Here is a 23,075-nt window from a genome sequence, read left to right as displayed (position 1 = left end):
AGTGCTCTGTATGGAGCCATGACTTTCTGCTGGCTGGGAGGAAACCACTCGTATTTAGGTCACTATGACAATTTACTGCTAAATCTTTCAGTCCTTACCTCAAACAAAGAAGCAAAATGAGCTACAGTCGGTCCCCGTGTGGTTATTCTTTTCTAGCACCAGTTTTTCTAAGCAAACTCTGCAGAAGTGTTGTGAGGTACATGCACCATCTTCCAGCAGCTCTACTGTATGCTTGCTCCAGAACGGGGACAGGGCAGTTAGCTGGGGAATAACACCTTAAACAGCTTCAGCAAAATTTTATTGACGTTTTTGCCCTGCAGAAACATCTGTTCCACCAACAAAACAAAAACATGGTGATACAAAACAGATCTTTAAAATACACATCCCTCAGGAGACTGGGCACTGTTTTCCAGTTCTGCATCCCAACGTTTTGGAGAAGCTTGTGTAAAACACAGAATGTACCCTCAGAACCCACTCGGAGTTGTGCAGAGAGGGTTTCTGCCCTTCTTAGGAAGCCACAGAGTCTTTCTCCTGACACCAAAACAATCATGTCCTGACAAAATCTTTGAACACCACTGAAAATGCTCCCACTTCTAGAGAAGTGCCGGCCCCAGAGCTGCACAGATGTCATGTTCCTGCACTGGCAAGATCAAGCAAGAGAAGGCAGAGCTGTCTTTTTTTCCAAGCCTCACTTCCAGCTTTCCCAGTTGCTCAAGGCAGATGTGTCAGCAGCCACCTGAAACCTGACTCACACTTCTGTGGAACTAGAACGAGCCTGTAAAAGCAGGCTTCTCATTAGCACCAAAAGGAGTTCGTGCCAGTTCAGATACACACCAGAAGAGCCTTAAACTGCACCATGACACCTCTAGCTGGTATTGCAATTCCTCCCAGGTGCCTGCTGATACTGCAGCCATCCTCAGTAAGTGGCCTCCTTTCAATTTTAGTGGCCACGGAATCACTGGCAGTGTTGGGCCAGGAACCTCTCTTATCAGGAAGAGTCAAGCATACCAGCTCTTTCCTAGACCTGGTGCCTTACATGTCACGCTGCTTCAGATCGAGCTCGAGCTCCCAGGGCCAAGCACAGCGCTGAAAAACTTTGCTGAAAAGTTTCAGGTCATTACCAAAACACAGGAGATGGCCACATCACCTCTCAGAGGAAAAAGGTTAACTCGCATCTGTGAGGAAAGGTTAACTCATAGCAACATTTCATTTTAGCTGAGGCTTTAAGCTTCTTGTGACAAACAAAATACCAACAGCCTGGCTAAATGGCATGGCCCCGTGTAGTTTGTTGCTCAGTTGTGCAGCCTATCACAGTTTTACGTTCAGTTCTTTACAAACTTGACTGGTATTTCTGCTTTTGTACAACGGGAACCGCAGACCAGACTGGGACCCCATGAACTTTCCCTATTCACAGGAGCTGGGCAGACAGGTTTTATACAATCTGAAAAATTAAATTGAGAAAAATTCCACTCATACCCTTAGTCCAAAGGCTAAACTTGTAGACAAACTCATTTAGACTGCAGCTTTTCAGCTACTTTCCAACCAAACACAGACAAAACCAGCAATTTCTGTTACCAGGGGGGCACAACAAGAGGCAGGGCAAAACATCAGGCACTACACTTTTATGGGGATGAATTCCTGCTTGCCTCTGAAGCCCGCTGCCAGAACTCCCCTCCTGCCCCCAGGTCAGTGCAGAGCCTGCTTTCCATCCACCTGCAGTTATTTCTAAAGCAGCAGTAGCTGGAGGCCCACTCTGCCCAGCTGGAGAGGTCCAGCCAGAAAAAAAACTGCACCACCAACCAGCAAGGAGAGGAAACAACTGAACTTCCCTGAGATGCAGTGACCAACACGGATCCCAAGTGCTGAAGGCGATCTAAAAGGGAATCAGTTGCACAAAAGCTATTACATGTGGCATGTCTGAACAACCAAGGTCCATTTCACCACAAAAGACAGCACAGGTTATTCAGTTAGATACTTTTGCAAGCACTAGAGCTAACTTTGCAGAAACAGACAAAGCCATGCCTGCCTCAAGGCCACCAAAGCACTAACCTGAAACAAGCCCCACAGCAACCTGGCACCCCTGATTTAAGCTCACGCCAAGTTTAATCCTCATGTCCCACGAGACTGAGACTAATAGCTACAAGGGCTGGCAGAACAACGCTAGCCAGCTGCTGCTTAAACAGCCTGCCCTTTTCCCAGGAAGAGATGTTGCAAGAGTGCCCCATTCTCAGCCCTTCCTCAGTGTTCCCATAGCACGAGTCCACCAGGCAGGTCACGCTTCTCAGCCTTTCACTTGCCACAGAATCACTCAGTCTCTGCCCACAAAGCTCAGCCACACCAGAGGTCAGAGCCTGCAGCAACTCATCTGCCAGGCTTCTTTTTCCTCTTACTGAGCTTCCTCCCAAGCCCAGTAGCCACTGGAACAAGCAAAAGAGCTTGTGAATGTGATCTAGCCTGTACAGGAGCAAGTCACCCTGAGCCAGCACCCATCAGCTGCCTGCCACGGGGCTGCTGCAGTCTGTAGTAACACAGCACAAAGTGACAGAGCTCTGACAGAAAGCAATCACCTTCTGTGCCTGTCTCTGTTACTGCAGGGATATGCAAACGAAAGCCAGTGAAAGCAGATGACACGTTAAACATCTGCCCTTTCTCTGGTGCTGTTCTTTATACATCAAGCAAATCTTTGTTATTTCCTTTTCAAAGGTGAGAAAACGGAGCAACAGAGTTAGTCTATGTTTGACTATCACCCAGTGGCAGAAAGAGAACAAGCAGTAATCTTCAGTCCCTGAACAGGAATCAATGTACTAAAATCACACAGCTGCTAAAGTAACACCATTAAGTTCCTATATGAGGTGAAAAAAAAAAAGAAACTTAATGAAAGTGTAAACTGAACAGCATTTCCTTTGCAGTGCTTGTCAGAAAATCATTTCTTGGATTCTCCAGAGTATCTGTCAATGCAGGAGGTACATAATATCCTCTGGAAATGCCAGGAAGCATCCATGAGCTACTACCACGTTCCAAGATTTTCCTCCAAAAGTTTCCTCACCCAGTACTATAAGATTTTGCAGGGGACATTTCTGTCCATATCCACCCTCAGGTATGGACCTTCACCAAAACCTTCCCCCCTTCTCCATAAAAAGCATGCTGAAGAGGATTCCCTTCCCTCCCATGCCCCTCAGAAACGGCCACCTATGTAATGAACAGGACACTTACCGGAGCTGATAAACACGGAGGTAACACTCTAAGTGACCCACTTTAAACCCACTGGAACTAGTCTTTAATAACATTGAAAACGCAACTTTCATTCATCATCCAACTACGATGCTATAAAAAAGACACACAGGAATCCACAGATAATGATCAAATTAGATTCTTCATGTTGATTAACTGTTTACTGCAGTTTCTGATGTTGATTACACAGGCTGGAATTGAAGACACCTGAATGGTAGAACTCTATTTCTAGGCACGTTCTGGATGTTGCTGTCTCTACCACAGCACCACGGGATGACATTAGAACATGCACCGTAATCAATCCTAAACGGTTGGCTTTAAAACAAACACATGCAAGACACCTTCAATCCAAATCATACACGATTAAATTCCATACATCATAAATCCTTCCGGCCTAAGGAAGACGTACAGTTGCATTAAGGGTGACAGATGATGTCTTTTTAAGAAAACTCCAAACGGGGTTGGGTTTGTAAAAGCAATCAATTTTGTGTGAGCATATAACCGTATGAAGATGCCCCACCGTACATTAATACGCATGCCAACTCCAAAGCAAGAGCAGCCAAACCATGAAGAGGACAGATACAGCAAGCCGTACATTTTCCTACGGCAGCAGAACAGTGCTACTGCACACGCTAGCAGGCTGTCTTCATTTTTCCTCCTTGGTCACACACTGTCTCAAACACATGCTTCCTTCGTACCTCTAGAGCATTACAGGACAGTGGCACTTGATCATGTATGGACGGTTAAACGTGCTGAAGATTAAGTCTGCAAATAAACGGAGACCGGAAGGAGCCCAGGTAGAGATATCCGTCGTGTTCATGTACCTCGCTAACGTAAGCTGCTGTCATGCCAGTGAGATCGTGAAAGCTTCTTTTGTAGGACCCTGTCTCACTGAGTTCAACAATGAGGCTACGCTTGGGCAAAAACTTGGTCACAGTTTCCTGACTCAGCAACTATAAAGAAAAGAAAAAAAAAAAAGAAAGTTAACAAAAGATTTTGTTGTACATAATTAGAAGTCAGACACTTACACAGTGAAAGACCATCCCACACACCTCCAAGAAAGCAGCTAAAAACAAAGGAGCACATTTTGAGTAAACACTATTACATAGGCTTAACACATTAACATCTGGGGAGAAATATAAAGTCAACTTTAAAGGAATGACCAGCAGAAATGGACACTGATACTAGGCTGACTGAATGTCCTCACAGGAAGCAGCAGCTTGTTCTGGTGCAGCTGACATCAGGCACTGCTCCCTGTAGCATTACTCTGTTAAGGATCCTGCACTGCACCAGGAAGAACAGCAGGCTTTACAGAGACAGCACAGCACAGATAAGAATTCATTTAGGATGTAAGTGCCATTTCAGCCAAGTGTTGCCTGTTGATTTGGTGTTTTTTTGTTTGTTTTTGTTCTGAGTAGTACTTTCAAGTCTTTGTATTGTGTATAGAGAACCATTCCATTTCTTCAGTGTCAGATGCCCTTCACAGAATATATTATTTTTTACTATTCCTTATCTCAAATGGTTTTGTGACATAACAGGCACATCGAGTCAGAACAAAAAGTGTCACCTAGCAGCATATGTAATGCATACTGTCTTCTAGGATGCCTAGGACAATCGTTAGAAAAGACGAGATTTCCCAAATGCTCTTCAAACACCAAGCAGTAAGCAGCCTAGGCACTTCAGGTATAAAGGTGGAGTCTTCATATATCCAAATACAGATCCTGTATTGCTGCATGACTAGGACAGAGAATCCCCCTTTCTCTTCTGAGATCAAGCTGGATGGCAACTTAGAGATGTGTACCTCCTACTCAGAGAGGTAAAAGTTAGTTTACACAGACTGCTCTACCTGGAGACAACCACAACAGTTTCAATCACAACACTAATATATACATATATATTTAAAATCTTCCTAAGAGGAGGAAGAATCAAGACAAACAAGTATTTATCACTTCCATTCCTATACTAAAAGTGATTTTTTTTTTTCTTACCTTAAATATCATCCTTTTAATCCACGGTTTTTCAGACAAAAAATCAAACATAGAAAATCCAGGATTGGGACGGACAGCTGCCATAGCTACCCAATATCCTCCAGAGCTGCTTAACCTGATATTATCTGGAAGACCAGGCATGTTCTCAACAAACATATCTGCTCCACCCTTCATCAGCCCAGACACATAATACCTGAAAGGTATAAATAGTAAGATTAAGAAATCTTAACTCAAGCAGTCTAACTAATAAATACAAGTCTAAAAATGAATTCACTTAAAAATAACTTCAATGTTTCCTTAGTTTAGCACAGGGAAATAAAACACAGATGTATTGTTCTCCCTCAGAAAAAGTCATCTTACTCTGCTGTGCTCAAGGAGCTCAGGATTATGCAGTGCAGTGTATCCAGTGAAAATTAAAAAAAAAAATGTATAGAGGAAAGTTTTCTTTGCCACTGATAACTAGCCATGGACAGAGTGTAGGAGGTATTTGGGTCATTCAGCTCAGTCATTTTATCTTTAAATACAGAATATCAATGATTTCAATGAAGTCCCACTCACCTCCTGATTCTAGCCATGGTTGTTTCCTGCACCAGGACAAAGTCTTCTGCAGGAGAGAGCTGGACTCCGTTGGGAAACCTCAGTCCCACCATCAAGACTTTCACTTCTTTTGTTACTGTGTCATATTCAAGGAGGCTAAAAAGAAAGCATTATACATGTTTGTGAGAGAAAACAGATTTACTCATCTCGCATTCGTTCTCCACATATTTTACCTCCCGGTCACATGCACTTCACATACATTAAAGAGGAAGAATAGTCAGGAAATGCTTGCTTTTGAACACAGAAGAGCTTGCTTATGAACACAGAAGAGCTTGCTTATGAACACAGAAGAAACATTAATGCCAATCACAAGTGGCCTATTCACAAAAGATTTAGGTAGAACATAATGCTAACACCTTCCCTTTTAAAATGGATGTTCCATTCCAATCCTCTAAAAGGAAGGAAAGGAATCAAATTTACTTAGCTGCAGGTCTCATCAGCACCATCCACGCATTTTTCAGCCCTCTCCTGGGCAGCGCAGTGCTTGCACAAGTGGTTCATAAAAATAAAAACTTGGAGATCAAGGAAGCAGCCAAGTCCATTCCTACTGATGAGCTTAAATGAAGTTAAAGGCCACGGGGAAGGGATACTTGCCGGCCATCATCTGTGCCTTCCATAAGCAAGAATAAGTAGTCCCGTCTCTGCCATTTGCTACTGGAGTCAGTGAAGTAGATTTTCCTGCCATCCCTGGTCACTGTAAGGTCGTTCACAAATGACAACTTCTGACCTTCAATTGGCGTTTTGGTTGACACAAGCATTTTTGTTTCACCTGGTTTAAAAAAAAATAAAAAAATAAATACGTAAGACCAGCTTTTGTATGTCCTACCTTGGAAATGAGTTAAATATTAATAGAAAATTAGCAAGCATCTCACTTTTTTTTTTTAATTTTTTTATTCCCATTTTTGCCCCTGTTCAGTAATAAGGTTTTGTTTTGTAATGGAACAACTCAACATAATGTAAATGACAAGGGGAAAATACTACTCAGAAAAGCTGAAACAGTAGATGTTTCCTATTGATATGCACCAAACTTCTCACGTTTGTGAAGGTCACGTTAAACCAAACGCAAATTCAGGTCCCAGACTTGTAAAAGAATTCAGGCAAGCCAATCACTACTCTCTCTTTTCCCACAGGAAAAGAGAGTTGGCACATCACCAGATAAATTACAATGATCAATTCTCTAAAAATTGACCAAAATCTATTAAAGTCATCTTTGGGCATGGGTGTTTGTTTGTTTGCTTTTGACATGACAGAGCAAATATGGTAGCTACCTACCATCTGAAAGGTGAGACCTCGATTACGGTCCCCCAAAGCCCCCCAGTCTAAGCCCTTTCAATACATCTGACTTGGGATTTGGACAGCCTCCCCCTCCCCACCCAGAGCCAATGTGGAGATGTAAACTATGAAAAAAAAAGTCAACCCTGCGAGAAAGCAAACCACAGTTTTCTGACAACAGAGCTCCTGAAACTGAGACCTGGCTTGGGGAGATGCAATGAAGGGCACAAAGCAGCAGTGCCTTTCTCAGCAGGAGCAAGCAGTTTGATCTTCAGCCACACAAACTACATCTTTATTTGCCTTCTACAGATTGGGGTTACAGAGAAGAGCTCTTCGCTAACACGAAGTAAGATTAAGGCAGAAATGAGAGTACACCAAACATGGCAAAAAGCTTATGTAACAGCAGATTATTTTTCTACTTTTAAGAAAACTAAAGCAACTACACAGAGCTTATGAATCCTGAGGTACTCATGTTGACAGTCAACAGCACAGATCACCAGAAGATAAGCAACTGGTAACACTGATCTAGACAGATATTGAGAGGAACTGATTGCTACAGGAAAATAAATGTCATGTTCGTGCATGGCATGTTTCACCCAGACAGCTGCAAACCACTCTAAAGAAAAGCGAGGTGCTGTTAAGCCTACAGTGTCTGGTAAAACTCCAAATGAAGACCAGATTTGTCAGCAAAAGAGAACTGCTGAGCAGAAAAGTCATACCTGTGCCAGGATTAACTTCATAGAGCCCATAATAAGCATCTGCTACAAAAAGGGTGTTATTTGGTCCCACTCTGATGCCAAGCGGTCGTCCACAAGTTGGCTCATCTTCACGGGTTCCTTAGGAAACAATTTTTAAATGGTTTTACAAATATAAATAAATGCAAGGCATTCAGGCTATCCACATTAGGTTCATCTATAGGTTAACAAGACTCTGTGGCCTGTACCATACACATATTCATTAAAGAAATGATTCTTACTTGCCTAGGTGTGAGTGGAACAGATATTCCCATGTTTTGATCAGTCTAGAGGTAATCCTATCATTTGTCAGGCTAGTGAGCATTTAACAGCTGCCCCAAGTATTGCTTGGGACCCCAGAAGCTCAAAGTCCAGCTCTGTAACAGCTGGCAGCAGACTTTGGTTTCTTTTGGCCTCAAGGCTGTCAACAGGCCTGCCTACTTGTTGGACAGACAAAATGATGCTTCTCGATCTGACCAGAGCCTTATCTTGTGAATAGCCACATAAAATACCTAAAATGCTGAGTATGTTTGTGCTGAGCGACAATTCCAGCTCACAGCCTCTGCCTAACCAGCGACCAGCACAGGGCTGCAAACACTCAAGTTATTAATAACACTAATAAACAAGCCACTACCAGTTGTTCTCACTTGTGTGAGAAACTCATTAGGCGAAGCAAGTAAGTGGTTTGGAGAGAGGTGTGGAATTCAACAAGTAACTGCAGACGCAGCCCCCACACCGTGCTTACAAACAGAAGAAAGGGAAATTGGTACAACAAAATGCAAGGTGAAATTCTAGAGAAGGAAGGTGGCAACCTCATCTTCTTCCTCATGCACGATATTCTACTGACAAGTCATCCACGCCAGTCTTATTAGAGTTCAGGCCTTTTAGTCATGACACAAAAAAAATCTCTACAGAAGACAACATGCACTTGCATGAGCAATCCAGACAAAACACCAAAGTTAATCAACACAAGTCCTGGTCCTGATGTTTTCAGATATTGTCACAGGAGCTGTCACTTACCACAAGGACCATGGCCAATTCTGGCTATCGTTTGTATAACTCCATCTTCAATTTTAAGAATCTTCCCATCAGCTGTCCCAGTAAATAGCACATCTGTAAAAACAACCCATGTAATTAACTTGATCACAAATCTACTGTGGCAAACATCCTTCTATGGGATAGAAATATTAGCACAAAGTAGAAATCATGTTTAAAATACTGTAAATCTTGCTCTTCAGTCAGGGAACAAGAGTAAATAGGGAAAGGGGGAAATGATGAAAGCAAATAAAAGCACTTGGTTAGATTTCTTCCTACTCGAAAAGAAGAGGAAGGATTCAAGCCTTAGGAGTTAGCAGATGGATATAAAGATTTTCACCCATAAATGGCCCCACTCCTCAGCTAAAAACCACCATAACCACTTAATGACTAGTCATCGAATTGATCCCTGCAGGCAAATTTCTACATCACCACAAAACATAATCAGGTACTGCTTCCATCTTATTTCTTTTCAAGGAGAGACTGACCAGACAAAACTTCTAATTCTGACTCAGTTCCCACAGGCTGCTGAGCACTACTGAAGAGGTTTAAACTGCCAATGCCCACACTGCATCTGTTCTGAAGAAGAATTACAAAAGACATAGCAACCTAACATCCACCCAAACCAAAAGCACTGCTAAATTACTGTATTCATGCCAAGCCATGAGGCAGATGCACTGAATACAAACAGCACGTAAACTTTTCCACATATCCAGATTAAGTGACAAGTGACTATTGTCTTGGGCTTTTCCATCTCTAATTTAACTTCTAAGTTTGCTAATTATACTTCTCAAAGGGTATAAGACTTCAACTTTTATTCATACAAACTTTACTCCCAGTCTGGTTGTTCATTTCACCCACAGCTCAGTTGTCACAAGCAAGGAGGTTTCCTGAACAGTTTCTGATGAGACTGACAAAACTAGGTAACAAAACTGTCACCTGAGGAAGGAACTTGGAGTGCTTTCTTGCTGGGGAAAATACATATACAAATATTCTACTAATTCATTAGAAGATACAGCAGAAGGAAAATAAAAGGTACGCCTACTGAGCAGCTTTTGTCAGTGCTTACCGCCAATGTTGACGATGGATTCGGGTCCAACCAGCTGATTCTCCCATAGCCGCTCAGCTTTCTGTAACTTGCTATTGGGCTCTAGAACACCCGTCAGGAGGGGAGGTTCCTTCAAACTGCAAAAACAGAACAGACCTCGTGACCCTTTGCACCAATCTGCAAACACACTTGAGCAACAAGTTGGATCGTTTGTTTTTTTCCCTAGTTTACCAGCTCCTGCAAACCTGACCTATGCTTCACATACAGCACATTTCAAAAGAGAAAATACAGCTGGCGAGCTGGAAAAAAACAACTCTTGTTCATCAGGGATTTCATCAAAAATTTCTGGTTCTGCTGATGTGGAAAGAAAAGCTGAAATCATGTATTCTTAAGGCATGTCTGGAAAACTGCTTTAAGTCCAATAACACATTCCCAGTTCGTCTTCCTTACACAAAGGCAAAGGCTTCAGCTTTGCCACAACACAAAAGAGTTACTCTTCTTTTACTCAGCTGAATAAGTTGTTTGTAGCACATTGTTTTATTTATACATCACATAAAATTATTTTTCCCAGAAAGATGGATGCAAATTCCTAACCAAAACAGTTTTAGAACTTAAAAGCCTGTCATTTTACAATACACAATAAAAATAAATAAATAAAATTAATAAATAGTGCAAAAAGTGTTCCAGCACTTTAAGCACGCAACATGCATGTTTTCATACCACACTGAAAGATGTATTCAGGTTCATAATTGGAATGCATTCCTATAGAGAAAGATCAGCTCAAAGGAGTAAGTTGTGCATAAAGGGAACTGAAACCTAAAAATAATAAGAGTAAGGTGCAGTCTTGCAAGCCCTTATTCACATAAATAGCCAGGTTCAAGTCAACCAGAGTTCTAATCAACCACAGAAATATGAAGAAAGCTAGGAGCAAAATGCATATACAGCTTCAACTCACGTGCCAGGATACAAAGCACTGTGCTCCAAAACCAGCTCTAATTGTGCTAATAAACACAAATAATATTCCAGTGTTTTAGGTTCTTAAAAACACACCCACACTGCCACAGTCTCCATGAGTTAAGGATTTCAAGTCATTACTAATGCTGCATACTTGCCCACAGTGGTAAGCTCATTAGCTGTTCATGCACAATAACGTGCTAAAGCTCCCAGGGTCAAGCTTTGAAAGAATTTTTGAATTTTTAATGTAAATAACCCCCTATATGATCACAAGCAAATGCCTTCCACCTGTAGAATCTTAAAAAGACAACGTTTGACTCCAAAATGTGCCCAGGTTCACAAGATCCAGGACATCTTCAGCACAAGCTACACTGCAACCATACTGTTCATATGGTGAATGTAATTGACATTTCTAGAATTAGGGGAAAGAAAGTCAACTGAAACTGCAAACTGTAAAAGCTATGACAATTGAAGAGAACAGGCACACAATACAAATAATGCAAAGAGAGAGAAAAACACATACAGACAGCAAACCTTCCTTTCAGCCTATTTTACTATTTTACAACAAAATCAATTGAATTAGTTGCTCCTGTCCACACTAGATTTACAGCAAAGTTCCCTGCACAGTGCTATCACAAATTGGTTTTCCATGCCTTCTTCCAAGCATCAGATGTTTTAGATGAAGATAACAGCTGCTCCAGATAAGGAGCTCATTTGCTGGGAACTTTGGCCAGTTATGTTTTCAAGCAGAAAATCTTCCCCAGGATCAGTACTATCTAAGACAGACTTACAAAGAAAGAACTCGGAATAAATCAGAGTTGCAGAAATTTCGTGCAGAGTTTTGCAGATCTCATCTGCTTCCCATGCCCCCATCCCTCATTTTTTCCAGTGTCTTACCAGAATAACATCATCATTGGTGAATAGAATTTCTGTGTATTCTTTCACTGAAGGGATTGCTTCAAACAGCATCTACTTCAGCTGTTTCAAAGCACTTCATAAACATCACACAGAATTACCCTGTGGCGTACAGACCAAAATCACTCCTAGCAGCAAAGCTAAACACCTAATTAAGAACGTGAAGCAATACAAGCCAGTGATTTGGACAAGAAGAATAATTGTAAAACGGACTCAGAGCAAGATATGTAAGCATGCAGAACACTGTTATACTGGACAAGAATTAGATGAGAACAATATAATAAGAAAAGCTTTACGGACATATCCTGTTGGCTTCCAAAATTGTTTACTTGCAATGTATTTCAGAGAATATTTTGTTAAACCCAGCCACAGGAGAAAGCATTTCATTAAGATTTGCAATTAGGCAGCTTATGGCTAATAGCTTATTGGCAAGACTCGTAAGTACTACGAGCACATTAACAGTTTCTTTCAACTCTGGAGATATCTGCAGTGTTGGTTTTCCTTTTCATTAAGGAATTATCGCATTGATCATAAATATTTAGCCGACTGAGCATTTTCACTTACTTCAAACTGCCAGAAGCACTAAACAGCCTGACTACACTAGCAGTCAGTGGTGTTGCACATGCAACTTCTCTCAACACACCTTTCATCTGCTCGTGTAGCTTACTCACTGTTACATTCCACATTTGACGCAGACATTGATTCAGATGTTTCCAGGCAGAAATCACCTAGAAGCATTTGCTTTGTGAGATCTGCATTTAACTATAACATCATCATATGGTTCAGCTGGTACGAAGCACCAAATCCACCCAGTCAGGTTATCGTTTCAGTTCACATCTTGAGATGAACAGTCTCTCTTTGACAGAAACAGGCACAGCTCTGGTACAGCCGTACAGATTGGTCCCTAGTCAAAGAGCAGTTCTTTTCTCCCTGAAGACAGGAGCACACGTAAGTAACGACAAGTGCTGCTGACAGCTTGGACAGCGGGAAAAACATTTTGTAGATTAACGATCAAACAAAATAATTCAGTAAGTCCCCGATCAGTACACACAACCACACAGGATGACTCAGAAACAGACTGGGTATGTGAAGCAAGCCATGGCACTGGATAATACTGCAATCACTCCCGGATTTCTTAATCCAGTTGAAATCACTTTACACTGTGGACTCGTTTGTTTAAAAAAAAAAAAAAAAAGCAGAACACATACAAGTAGCTATGTGTCAGTATATTGCCTTCAAAACAAACCAACAACTTACCTTATAGGCTGGGGGTCTATAGGACAATCCAGCAGAACAGTTGCTCCAAGCAGGGGCACAGTTAGAGTTGCAGCCAAAGTCAAGAAGGTAACACGGAACACCTTGCTGCTGTAAGTGCTGCCAAGAACAGACAAGAAATAAGATTAACACGCTAAGCTGATTTAAGATCTAATATTTTTATGTATATTTAACAGCCTGTTTTCTTTACAAACAGAAGCACAAACACTTTTGCTCAAACACTGTCTCAAATACTGTCAAAGGTCCACTTTGACTGGGTTAATATAAGAGAAAGGGACATTTATCCAGCCTTAGCACAACAGCATACTATGGGAGTAGTATCACACACAGGTTTCACGTAGGCTACAAGTTACAGCTGACTGAAAACCAATATTTTATTTTTTTAAAAAACTTGAATTAAAGTTTTGGCATCAGTTTCTATCACGGCACAAAGTTAAACCTACACCTCTCAGAATCTTTCAAATAACAGAAATAAGCTAGGTATGAATTTTAGATGAAAAAGTTCAAGCAACTAATGCAACAAAGATCAGAGGAGATTAATTGAATCCTTCCCTGACTTAGCGAAAACTGGTTCAAAACTTGACCCTAACATGCAGAAGAAATTAAGCATCATCTATTTACTAACACACAGCAAAACAGCAAAAACTGTTTTTTTCATAGGAATTAAACATTTTGCTCTCAACAAGCTTAGAAGCCTCAATCAGGCATTTACAGAACCAAGCACAAAGCCACGGTCAATAAATCCTAGCCTTGAACTAGGAAAGCAGCTCCCACAATCTTAGCTACTCTCAAATATTCACTGGTGCAGCCAGCCAGTCTCTTTGCAGCATGAAACAAATGAAGGCCAACAGTGCCCGATCGCTCTGCATTAATCCTTGGACCACTTCCACTCAGCTGGTGAAGGACAGCACATCATCCAGGCAGAACAAACCAGGAACTACTGCCCAGAGCACAAATACCACAGCTGGAAAGCTAAAGGCATGTGCACGCAGTACTGGTGTCAGCCTCAAGGTAACCTTTGGGGTTACCTGCTGGGACAGAAAGCACAGAGCTAGGCCTAGACCTAGGCTTTGACGAGGCGACCACTCCGAGGATGCACCACCAGCAAACCCTGCTTGGGTCCTGCTCTCAGACATACTTATAAATCAATTTTATTTCTCACATTCAAGAGTGCAGCATCCCCTTCGTGCACTTCAGCAACGTTACAGCAGTCAGCCTGTCTCCATCCAAGATGACGTGAGCAGATACAGAAACTGCTTCAAATAAGCTTTCTCATCCACATTGACTGACCTCTCCGTAATTCCCTAGGGCCAGGCTGACCTTGCAATGAACCACCAGATTTCAGCACTATCTGTTCTAACACTACGTGTCTCGGGGAAGCAGCATTCCAGTCTTTTTCCCTTTGGATTTGGAAAGGAGAGAGTAGAAGAGATATGAGAGGGCCCCCAGGTTTATACAAAGACTTCAGCTGTCAGCCTTGCCCTTCCACTGTCCTTCAAAAGATGATGGCTCAATGCTGTGAGATTAAAAGTGCTGTCAGCAGTCACCTAAGCATCTTTGTGACAGCTGAGAACAGCTCACACAACAGGAAGCTAATAAAGATGAATAGGAACTCATCTGCGAAAGCCAACTTAATTAAAGCTCCTGAAAGCATGGTGTAAGTAAAGGTCATATTTCTGAGCCTCACTCAAACTTGCAAGGAATTGACAATAAAGGAAAGAAGCAGGAAGAATGAGGTGACGTGCAAAATCGCACTTCAAGCCTGCAAACTGCAAGACCTACTTTAGATCCTGCTGAAACCACAAGAATTTAAAGAAAAGCAAACAAACAACAGCAAACACTTGAGAAGTCAGATGCCGAGGATCACTGCAAAAGCAAGCAAACGGAACATACCCAATACCGAATACAGACAACTGTAAGTCAGGGACTGGTTGCTAGAAAGAAACGCTGAAGTTAGTTTACTAACACTGATAAACAAAACGGAGGTCCTTAGCTAATTGCGTCTCTGAAAATTAAACTCGCACGGACTCCAGCCACAGATCTCAAGGATACAACTTCCCAGGCTCCAGGTATAACAACAGTCAGTCAGTTGGCACTGAGAACCTAAGAAGAGAAGCTGTTGCACCAGCTCTTGAAGACAGCAGGCTGACAAGAAGACACTAGAGGTCACCACAACCAGCAACCCGGAGCTGCCTCATCCTCCTGAGGACCTGCTGGGGCGATGGATACTCTGGATCGCTGCTGGAGTCCTAGAAACACAACTGATTTGAGAAAAGTTAGCAAGGGAGGGTGAAGGCAGGAAGACATGCTAAGTGATGCTGGTGGAAAGGGGTCTGTGTGTGCAGGTCACCGCACAGCCAAAAGCGCCTCCCTCGGCCTGATGGCCCCGAAGGGCAGAGAGGAGAACCTGTGAGGTGCTCAAAGAGGAGACGCGGGGAGCCAGAGCGGTGCTCGTCATCACACAGGTCATTCAGCAGGGCCCAAACCCTGCTTTCTGATGGCAGCTACCACCTTGCTGTTACAGCCAAGCCAACTTTGAGCAAAATGCCTGCGCAGAAAGCTACAAGCAGAACTTTGAACCTCGCCGCAAGCAAACAACGCTTTCACAAGGGTATTACGAGAGTCCGAAACACACGCAGGCTGCTCGTTACACCACAGCCTCCTCCTGCAGCCCTTCCCAGACCCCAACCAAGGCGTTGCACGGTGCCCACACACCCACAAATACCGCACGGTCACCAGCATCGCTTCGCTAACCAAGCACGAGCACTACGAAAAAGAGGAGAAAAAAGGCCAAAAAAGGCCAGAAAACCCCCAAAGCAGCCACCCCTTAAGCCAATACTTTCCAGGGAGCCCAGCCCTGCACGAAGCCCTCGGAGGAGCCCGGGGCCGGTTCCCCCCCACCCCCTCGCAGCCCCACCTGCCCTCCTTGGCCTCCTGCGCCGGGCTGTCCTCGGTGATGACCTGCGGGCGGAGCGGCCGGCGCTGCCGCAGCCCCTCGGCCTCATTCATCCTCCCCGGCCCCAGCCCCCGGCCTCGGCCCCGGCCTTTGCCCGCCCCCGGGCCCGCCCAGCTCGGCTTCGGCGGCGCCTGCGTGCTCGGTAGCCCCGGGGCCGCTCTCCGGTGGCCACCCCGGGGGCTCCGGGAGGCTCCCGGTGAGGCTCCGGGCTCCCCAAGCGAGGCCCGGTCCCGGCTCAGCGCAGCCCCCCCCTCGGCTCAGCCCCCTCACGGAGCCCCCCCGTTATCCACCAGGGGGCACTGGGGCACCAAGCAGGAGGAAGAGGAGAGGGGAAGCTCCAAAAGTGGCTGAACAGCCCCAAATCCGCCCATCCAGGACGGAGCAGGGGCAAGCTCACTGCTATAAGCTTCTAAACTCACTTGGGAATAATTCCCCGTCCCGAATTTCCCATTTTTGAGGTGAAAATGAACATTTTGTACCAGCCTAGCTTAAAAGCAGAAGCTTGTTACTGAGATAAGTTGCTGTGGCGTTAGCTGGCTACAGAGGCAGCCCCTGATTATAATTGTGTTAGGCTGGAAAACAGTCTCCACTTTACCAATTCCCAAATAAATGGATCACCAGGGCACCTGCCTTGTTATCTAGCTCTTCCTGGAACTTGTAGGAGATGCTTCCCAGTGTGGAGTTGGGAAGCTTTCCAGAGGCAGCTGCTGGAGGTAACCCGAGCAGTGGCTAACGAGGATGTTCAGTGTCCGTCCCTGCAATACAGCTGTAGTGTCATCTGTGTGGTATGCTGGTGGTGAAACACAATCTTCCCTGCTCTTTCGTGGACAAGACATCCTGCAGAGGGTGTTCCTGGCATTTACAAGTGGCCTGTGGCTCCTGGAAACACATTTCTTCCCTCAGCTGCGGGACAGCTACACGCTCCTGCACAGCACTGCGTGTCTCACCTTCCCCACACACACCCCGTTGCGCAGGCTGTGCATGCTTCTATGAAAAACAAACAAAAACCCACAAGATTAGCAGCAGAACCATCCATACTAACTAACGGTAACTAATTGCTCCCCTTAATTGTTCTGTTTCCATTGCACAGGAAAATAATTGCAGAGCGCTGGGACTTCAGGATTTACATGAGACGTGCAGCTTTCAGGCACCAAGCGCTAATTCTTCCCCTTCTTCAGTTGTCATGCAGTTTTCTGGCAGCGACTCATTTCCTGTGAGCTACTGTTTCGAGAAAAGCAATAAAGTAAAGCAGCAATTTGGACTACGGGGTGACACATCATCATCTCAAACTCTTTTGTCTTTCTTCTTGACAGACTCAAATAAGCTGGAGAAGCAAAAGCAAACCCAAAGGAATAAATAAAACCCCAGATCCTTGAAGGGATGGAAGGTCAGACACCCGTGATACAAAGCCAACACATCACATAGAGAAAGATACTTTTAATGACAATTTGAATACAGAGATCACTCAAGGAACTTATTTTGGTCAAGGATAATAAATGTGTTTAAAGCATGATTATTAAAAAAAAAATGAAATGCTTAACAATCTGTACAACACATCATCTCTGGAAAGATTGTTTTTCCTTTCCTAAAATTAAGAAAATCATGGTCTGTGCCTTCAGTGGGGGAAAAGGCACCACAATCAGGTTTCACTGGTAAGTTTGAGTGGGAAAACAAAGTAAGCACCAGATGGACAGGCATAGGTAGGGTACATCACAACTAGACTCTGCCACAGCAGTCACACTGTTGAGATGCACTGTTTCCCTGGCAGGAATTATTTCTCTTTTTGAAAGTTTTCATTTGCCCTTTGCATCAAATTGCAACAGGTAAAACTGAGTCTGAAACTGTTTTGACAAAGTTACAATTGCAATCTGGCAAATTATCCCTGTGTTAATCATGGATGCACAAAAGGCTTGAAGGAGTCCAGCAGTTCTGCTTTTCAAAAACGATTCAACTACCCCCAAGAGTGTCCCTTGATCCCTCTGTAAAGCATTCCGTATATCATTACCTTCTTGGAGTGATTAGTGGGCATCAACTTAAAAGGCAGCAGGCCTGAAGTCCTTTCCAAGTGACCTCTCTCCTGGCATTTCAAGAACTGAGCACATCAGTGCCAGCTCTGCACGCTGAGCCCCTCCCTGAACCACAAGCCTGAGGGGTGGTACAGCTGCATGGGAAGCAAAAAGCACTGTCAACATGCAGCTGTGCTGATGTTCCTGACATCCAGGGAATAACAAAAATGCAAAACTTGACTCAGGCTTTGCACTGAAGATGCAACAGCTGCAGTTAGAGATCATGGAGGAAAAAAAAATAAAAATGAGAGGGGGTGGTTCTCAGGCTGGAAAATTTCATCTGTTTGGCAAAACCTTCTACGAATAGCCTGCCTAGTGCAGCACAATGGTTTTCCTTTTCTAGGGAATATCAGTTCCAAGTCCTGCCTAGCTGTCTCCTACCAGCCTCGGTGCTATTAACTGAACTGAGCCCTGGCTGATAGCTCCAAGAGCTGATGCAGGTATGCTCCCAAAAGAGCAGTTTTACCAGGAGAGGTAGGGGCTGAGGCTGCCCAGGAGCTGCACCCACTGCAGCACACCATGTGAGCAGTGTGACAGCACCACGTGTTCTCTCTGAACATCACAGGGGACCTCAGAGTAGATGGCATCCCAAGGACATCCTAATTTGTTAGGCATTGGAACGGGCTGCCCAGGGAAGTGCTGGAGTCCCCATCCCTGGAGGTCTTTAAAAGACGTTTAGATGTAGAGCTCAGTGATATGGTTTAGTGGAGGACTGTTAACGTTAGGTCAGAGGTTGGACTCGATGATCTTGAGGTCTCTTCCAACCTAGAAATTCTGTGACCATGGCTCAGCTGAGAAAACTCACAAGAAATAGAGTGGCCATCGTGGTGTGGGATGGTACTCTACCTAGCACATGCCGTTGACGTGATTTTAGCAAAAAGTACTTGTGAGGCATCCCAAGTTCACAGTGTGAGGCTTGCTTGTAATTACAGTCCACACCATCCTGTGGATTTACTGGGATGCTGCAGCCACAGTCAGTCCCTAACCTCCCTGACAGCTGTGGTCCCTAAGCACATGCAAGCTGAGACAGCAGGGACACAGGTGGGGGAACACACCCATCTCCCCTTTTCCCTGAGCAGATGGATTGGATGCCAACATCTCAGTGCACCGAAGCATGTTGTTCCTCACATAGTTAGTCTTTGAGAGACAGTTCAGATGAATTAAACCACATCTGTGACTGGGTCATGCCTTAGCATGGAAATTTCACATTACCAGGACAAGGAAATTCTATATGCATAACACAGAAAATACTTTGACTAAAAATAAAGCTTGCAATCTTGTTCAAAGATCATTTTTCTCTCTTCACACTGTATTTCAGACTGTGTGGAGACAACTTGTTTAAACAAGGGAGTCTACTTCTTCTATCAAAAGCATTAACTACTGTCTGCTTCCCACTTGAAAAATCACTTAAGGAAGAGGACGTTTTCTTTTGCAGAGGCAGTAGAGGATCTGTGTAGTGGCTGTCCCCTAAAACATTAACATCCTCTCAACTTTAGCAAACATTCTGATCCTCATCTTCCCACAAAGTCCACGGGGTATCTACTTACCTTAAGCAAAAATGGATTTCAGTTAGAAAGATGGGAATTTTAACAAAGTACAATCTTCCCTACTCTGCATTACCCAGTCCCTAGAGACATTTAAAACAGATTTAAAAAAAAAAGGAAAAAAAAAGGAGCAAATGCAGCTAGTGTACTCAAGAGGAACTCTGGGATCTAAGACAACACATCTGTCTGAGAACATATCCCTCTGCAAGTAGTTTGCTTCCCCATTTAGTATCAGAATCTCTGCTGGCCAAAAAACTCACCACTTCTCCCCCAGTCCTACAGAACCACCTCGCCATCTCCTTTTCCTGCCTGCAGTTAGGTGCACAGACTGTCTGTACACAATCCCACCTGAAAAGGTAATGCTGCTCCAGTCAAATTCAGAAATAAGTCACTCCTGCAGAACTGTGGCAAAAATTGGCCATCTTACCAATTGCTCAGAGGGTTGGCAGGCCAAAACACGCAGCTCCATGAAACTAAGCAGACTGTCATATGAGAAAGACAGGACTGCAAGACTTGACAGATGACCTGTGTGCTGGCACAGTGGTTCATGATAAAACAAAAAAGAACTCAGAAATAAAGCACTGAATGTATCAGTTGCATTTTTGAAAGCATCTGAAAGACAGACAATATTGTTCCCTGTTTCTCTGAGGTTGCTGGCCTGGAATACCACCATCTCCTTCCAGAAAGCATCTGAGAGGCACTTCCTTCTCCTCGTCCTTTGTGGATTGTGCTGTCTGTATGTTCCAACCTGGCAGTTAACTCTCTGGAAGATCAGCACAGCAGCATGTGGAAGGGGCATACATGATAAGGCACGAGTTGAAATGATAAGCAATAAGACAGCTTCTGACAGGAGAAACAACCTACTGGGTGCCTGTCTTTGTTGGGGGCAAACCACGTTACAGGCCTTTTGGGAGCAGGCTAAAATAACCATTCCTTGGCCAGAAACCACAGCAAGTCACATGAACCTTCCAGCACATCTCTCTCAGCTCCAAACCTCTCTCAAACACTTCAGGATTCTATTTCCCAACGCTCCTCTAGCAGACAGAAATGTAAACATAGTCCCCTTTTCAGAGTGACTTCAAAAAAACAAAGGCAACTACACAAATCATCATCACCAATGGGGTAGAGGACAGTTACTTTAAAATCCCAGTTGGTGATCTCCATCTCTCACGGCAGAGTAAAAATACTTGGCACCAGACCCCTCCTGCACAGCTGGCAGTACACTGAGGACTTTCAGGGAGCCTAGGAATAGGCTTTGTGGCTCAGTTTTGTAGCTAGAAGTGCTACTGCTGGGCTGCCTAAGTGTGACATTAAGGGCCACATGCTCACCATCTCAGGCAAGTCCTGGAAATGTAGTGGAATGAACAAGTCGTTATGAGGAAAGCCAAAGGAGACAATTATCAGATTAGCCAAGTCCTCATTTTGTAGTAACACATGTGAAATATCTAGTAAAATACCCAGCATTGCTGAAAAGGCACCACGGTTGCAGTTAAATACAACTACTTGAACTTGGATATCCAAACTGTAGGAAAAATAGGAGTGTATTCCAGGGCTGCTCTTAAAAAAGCAAAAATATCATATAAAAATATTTCCCTGTACAGTGGCATTAAAATGAGAAACATTAACAATTTCATCTTGCTTCAGCTAGTATTATTTTCATCATCGCTAATGGAAACCACCAATGGCTGCTCTACCTCAGCCCTAAAAGCAGTAAAAGGAAGTTCCCTGATGGTGCAAGACTGCAGAACACTCCTAGCTCTGGGCATCTCAAAACGCTTTGTGGAGAGGAAAACATTGTTCCTCTACAACAGAAATGTGTTTTGCAGAATACACCAAGAGAGAACCAAGCTGTTTGCCTGGTTATTCGAGACTCCACATTTCCAGAGGGGACAGATTCCGAAGCTGCCTGCTATGAAGAACTCTTCTCTTTTTTATATTTCTGGTAAGCATCCAGTATCTCTCTGACAACACTTGGATCATCAAGTGTGGTGATATCTCCCATGTTACTTGACTCCTCACTGACTACTTTCCTCAGCAGTCTTCTCATGATCTTCCCAGATCGGGTTTTAGGAAGACGTTTCACCACCTGCAGAGAAGAGAAAGACAGACCTATATCAGAACCTGGATCTTGCTGGAAATCACAAGGAAATCTGGCTGAACAATCCTAAGCCTGGCACTACCCCTTGTCAACAGCTCCTTCGAGACTCCTGGGAACTACTAAACCATTGAGCATATTAGTTTTTGTCCAAGCAAAGGAATGTTGCTAGCATCAATCCCTTCTGCTATAAAATGTATTCTTATTTCAGTGGACTTTGTTCCTCATTTACTCATTGCCGTGTAACTCCAGGTTGGGTGCTGCAGGAGCCACAGATATTTGGAGACTCAGGCCCTGAACAAGCTGTTAACTGCTGAACTAGAAAGTTAGTTACGCTTGAAAACTCAGGCATTGATGATGACACAAATCTCAGCGCATTACCAAAGCTGGCAGTCATAACCCCACTTACAGGCTGGGAGCATAAAGCACACAACACCGCATGCCAGCCACAGGATCTCCCACTCCAGTGGTAACTCCTGGCTGCTGATGCTGCCTGATCATAATGTCAGCCTGCACGACTTCCTTCATAACCAGACAAGTGTTAAATACCTTTGCTATGCTTCCTGCAAAGGACTTAACAGCAGATGCCTGCTCCTGTTGCATTTCATAGCCTGTATCTTGGCATCCATCTTCCCAGCATGTGCCGAAAACAGAGCCCCTCAAAGAAGCGGTCTGATCGCTGCCTCCAAGCAAAGAGTGAAATGATGCAGATAGGCCTTGGGGGACACATGAAGGGCAGCTTTGTGCACTCTCTCCAACCACACAACAGGAGCTGCTGAAAGGTGAGCAGGCTTGAAACGGAGCCCTGAATTCAGCAGTGCTCTCGGGGCCAGGCAGAATAGCTGTCAGAGTTGTGCAGAAGGAATAGCCAGTGCTTTGGGATTTGGGGTCGACGATAATTATCAATGCAAAACAACCGTTCAGTAGAAAGTGTCACTCTGCCCGTTGGTGACAATTGAGGTTGTGGCCTTTTTCTACAGTTTTGGTAGGATTTTATCCCTCTAATGGAAGGTATCTCTGCCCATGGCAGGGGGGTTTGGAACTAGATGATCCCAGTTTTCCACTTACCAGAATGTGGTCAGGCACAGCATACTTTGCTATCTTGGTAGCTACTATGGTTTTGAGCTCTTCTTTGACATGGTCTATATCAGCTGCCTGGTCCCTTAGCACTATGAAAGCAAAGGCACCTAGAAGAAAAATGAGCAAAATGAAATGGAATGTGAATGCTTCACAATAGATTTTGGCTGGCAAAACTACCAAGAGCATGAATGCTCATTTGAATGCCAAGGCAGGCTTCAGATCATTTCTAAGTGCAATCTAGGGACTGACAAAAAAGATGTTGATCCCGTTTACAATAGCATTCAA

The 23,075-nt window shown here is 43.9% G+C and overlaps 2 protein-coding genes across 3 annotated transcripts in view; both read right to left on the bottom strand.

The window, feature by feature from the left end:
- Positions 1-3,354: 3,354 nt before the first annotated feature.
- APMAP (adipocyte plasma membrane associated protein) lies at positions 3,355-16,244 on the bottom strand. Its single transcript, XM_027453550.3, has 9 exons — positions 15,967-16,244; positions 13,032-13,148; positions 9,927-10,042; positions 8,843-8,935; positions 7,808-7,924; positions 6,411-6,585; positions 5,778-5,912; positions 5,220-5,412; positions 3,355-4,184 (listed from the first exon to the last, which is right to left on the bottom strand). Exons 1-9 carry the CDS (start codon positions 16,056-16,058, stop codon positions 3,975-3,977), a joined length of 1,248 nt encoding a protein of 415 aa, XP_027309351.3. The 5' UTR covers positions 16,059-16,244; the 3' UTR covers positions 3,355-3,974.
- A 3,480-nt stretch (positions 16,245-19,724) lies between these two features.
- Positions 19,725-23,075, bottom strand: part of ACSS1 (acyl-CoA synthetase short chain family member 1) — a 34,894-nt gene continuing 31,543 nt past the window's right edge. For both annotated transcript variants that reach the window (XM_027453549.3, XM_038176112.2), the window contains 2 exons: positions 22,779-22,897; positions 19,725-21,701 (listed from right to left, as the gene is read on the bottom strand). In XM_027453549.3, coding sequence (XP_027309350.3) covers positions 21,525-21,701; positions 22,779-22,897 — 296 coding nt within the window. In that variant the 3' untranslated portion in view covers positions 19,725-21,524. The remainder of the gene's footprint in view (positions 21,702-22,778; positions 22,898-23,075) is intronic.

This window comes from Anas platyrhynchos, chromosome 3 (assembly GCF_047663525.1).
Source record: "Anas platyrhynchos isolate ZD024472 breed Pekin duck chromosome 3, IASCAAS_PekinDuck_T2T, whole genome shotgun sequence".
Lineage (NCBI taxonomy): Eukaryota > Metazoa > Chordata > Aves > Anseriformes > Anatidae > Anas > Anas platyrhynchos.
Note: the sequence above shows the minus strand (reverse complement) of the source record. Positions and strands in the feature narration are given on the sequence as shown.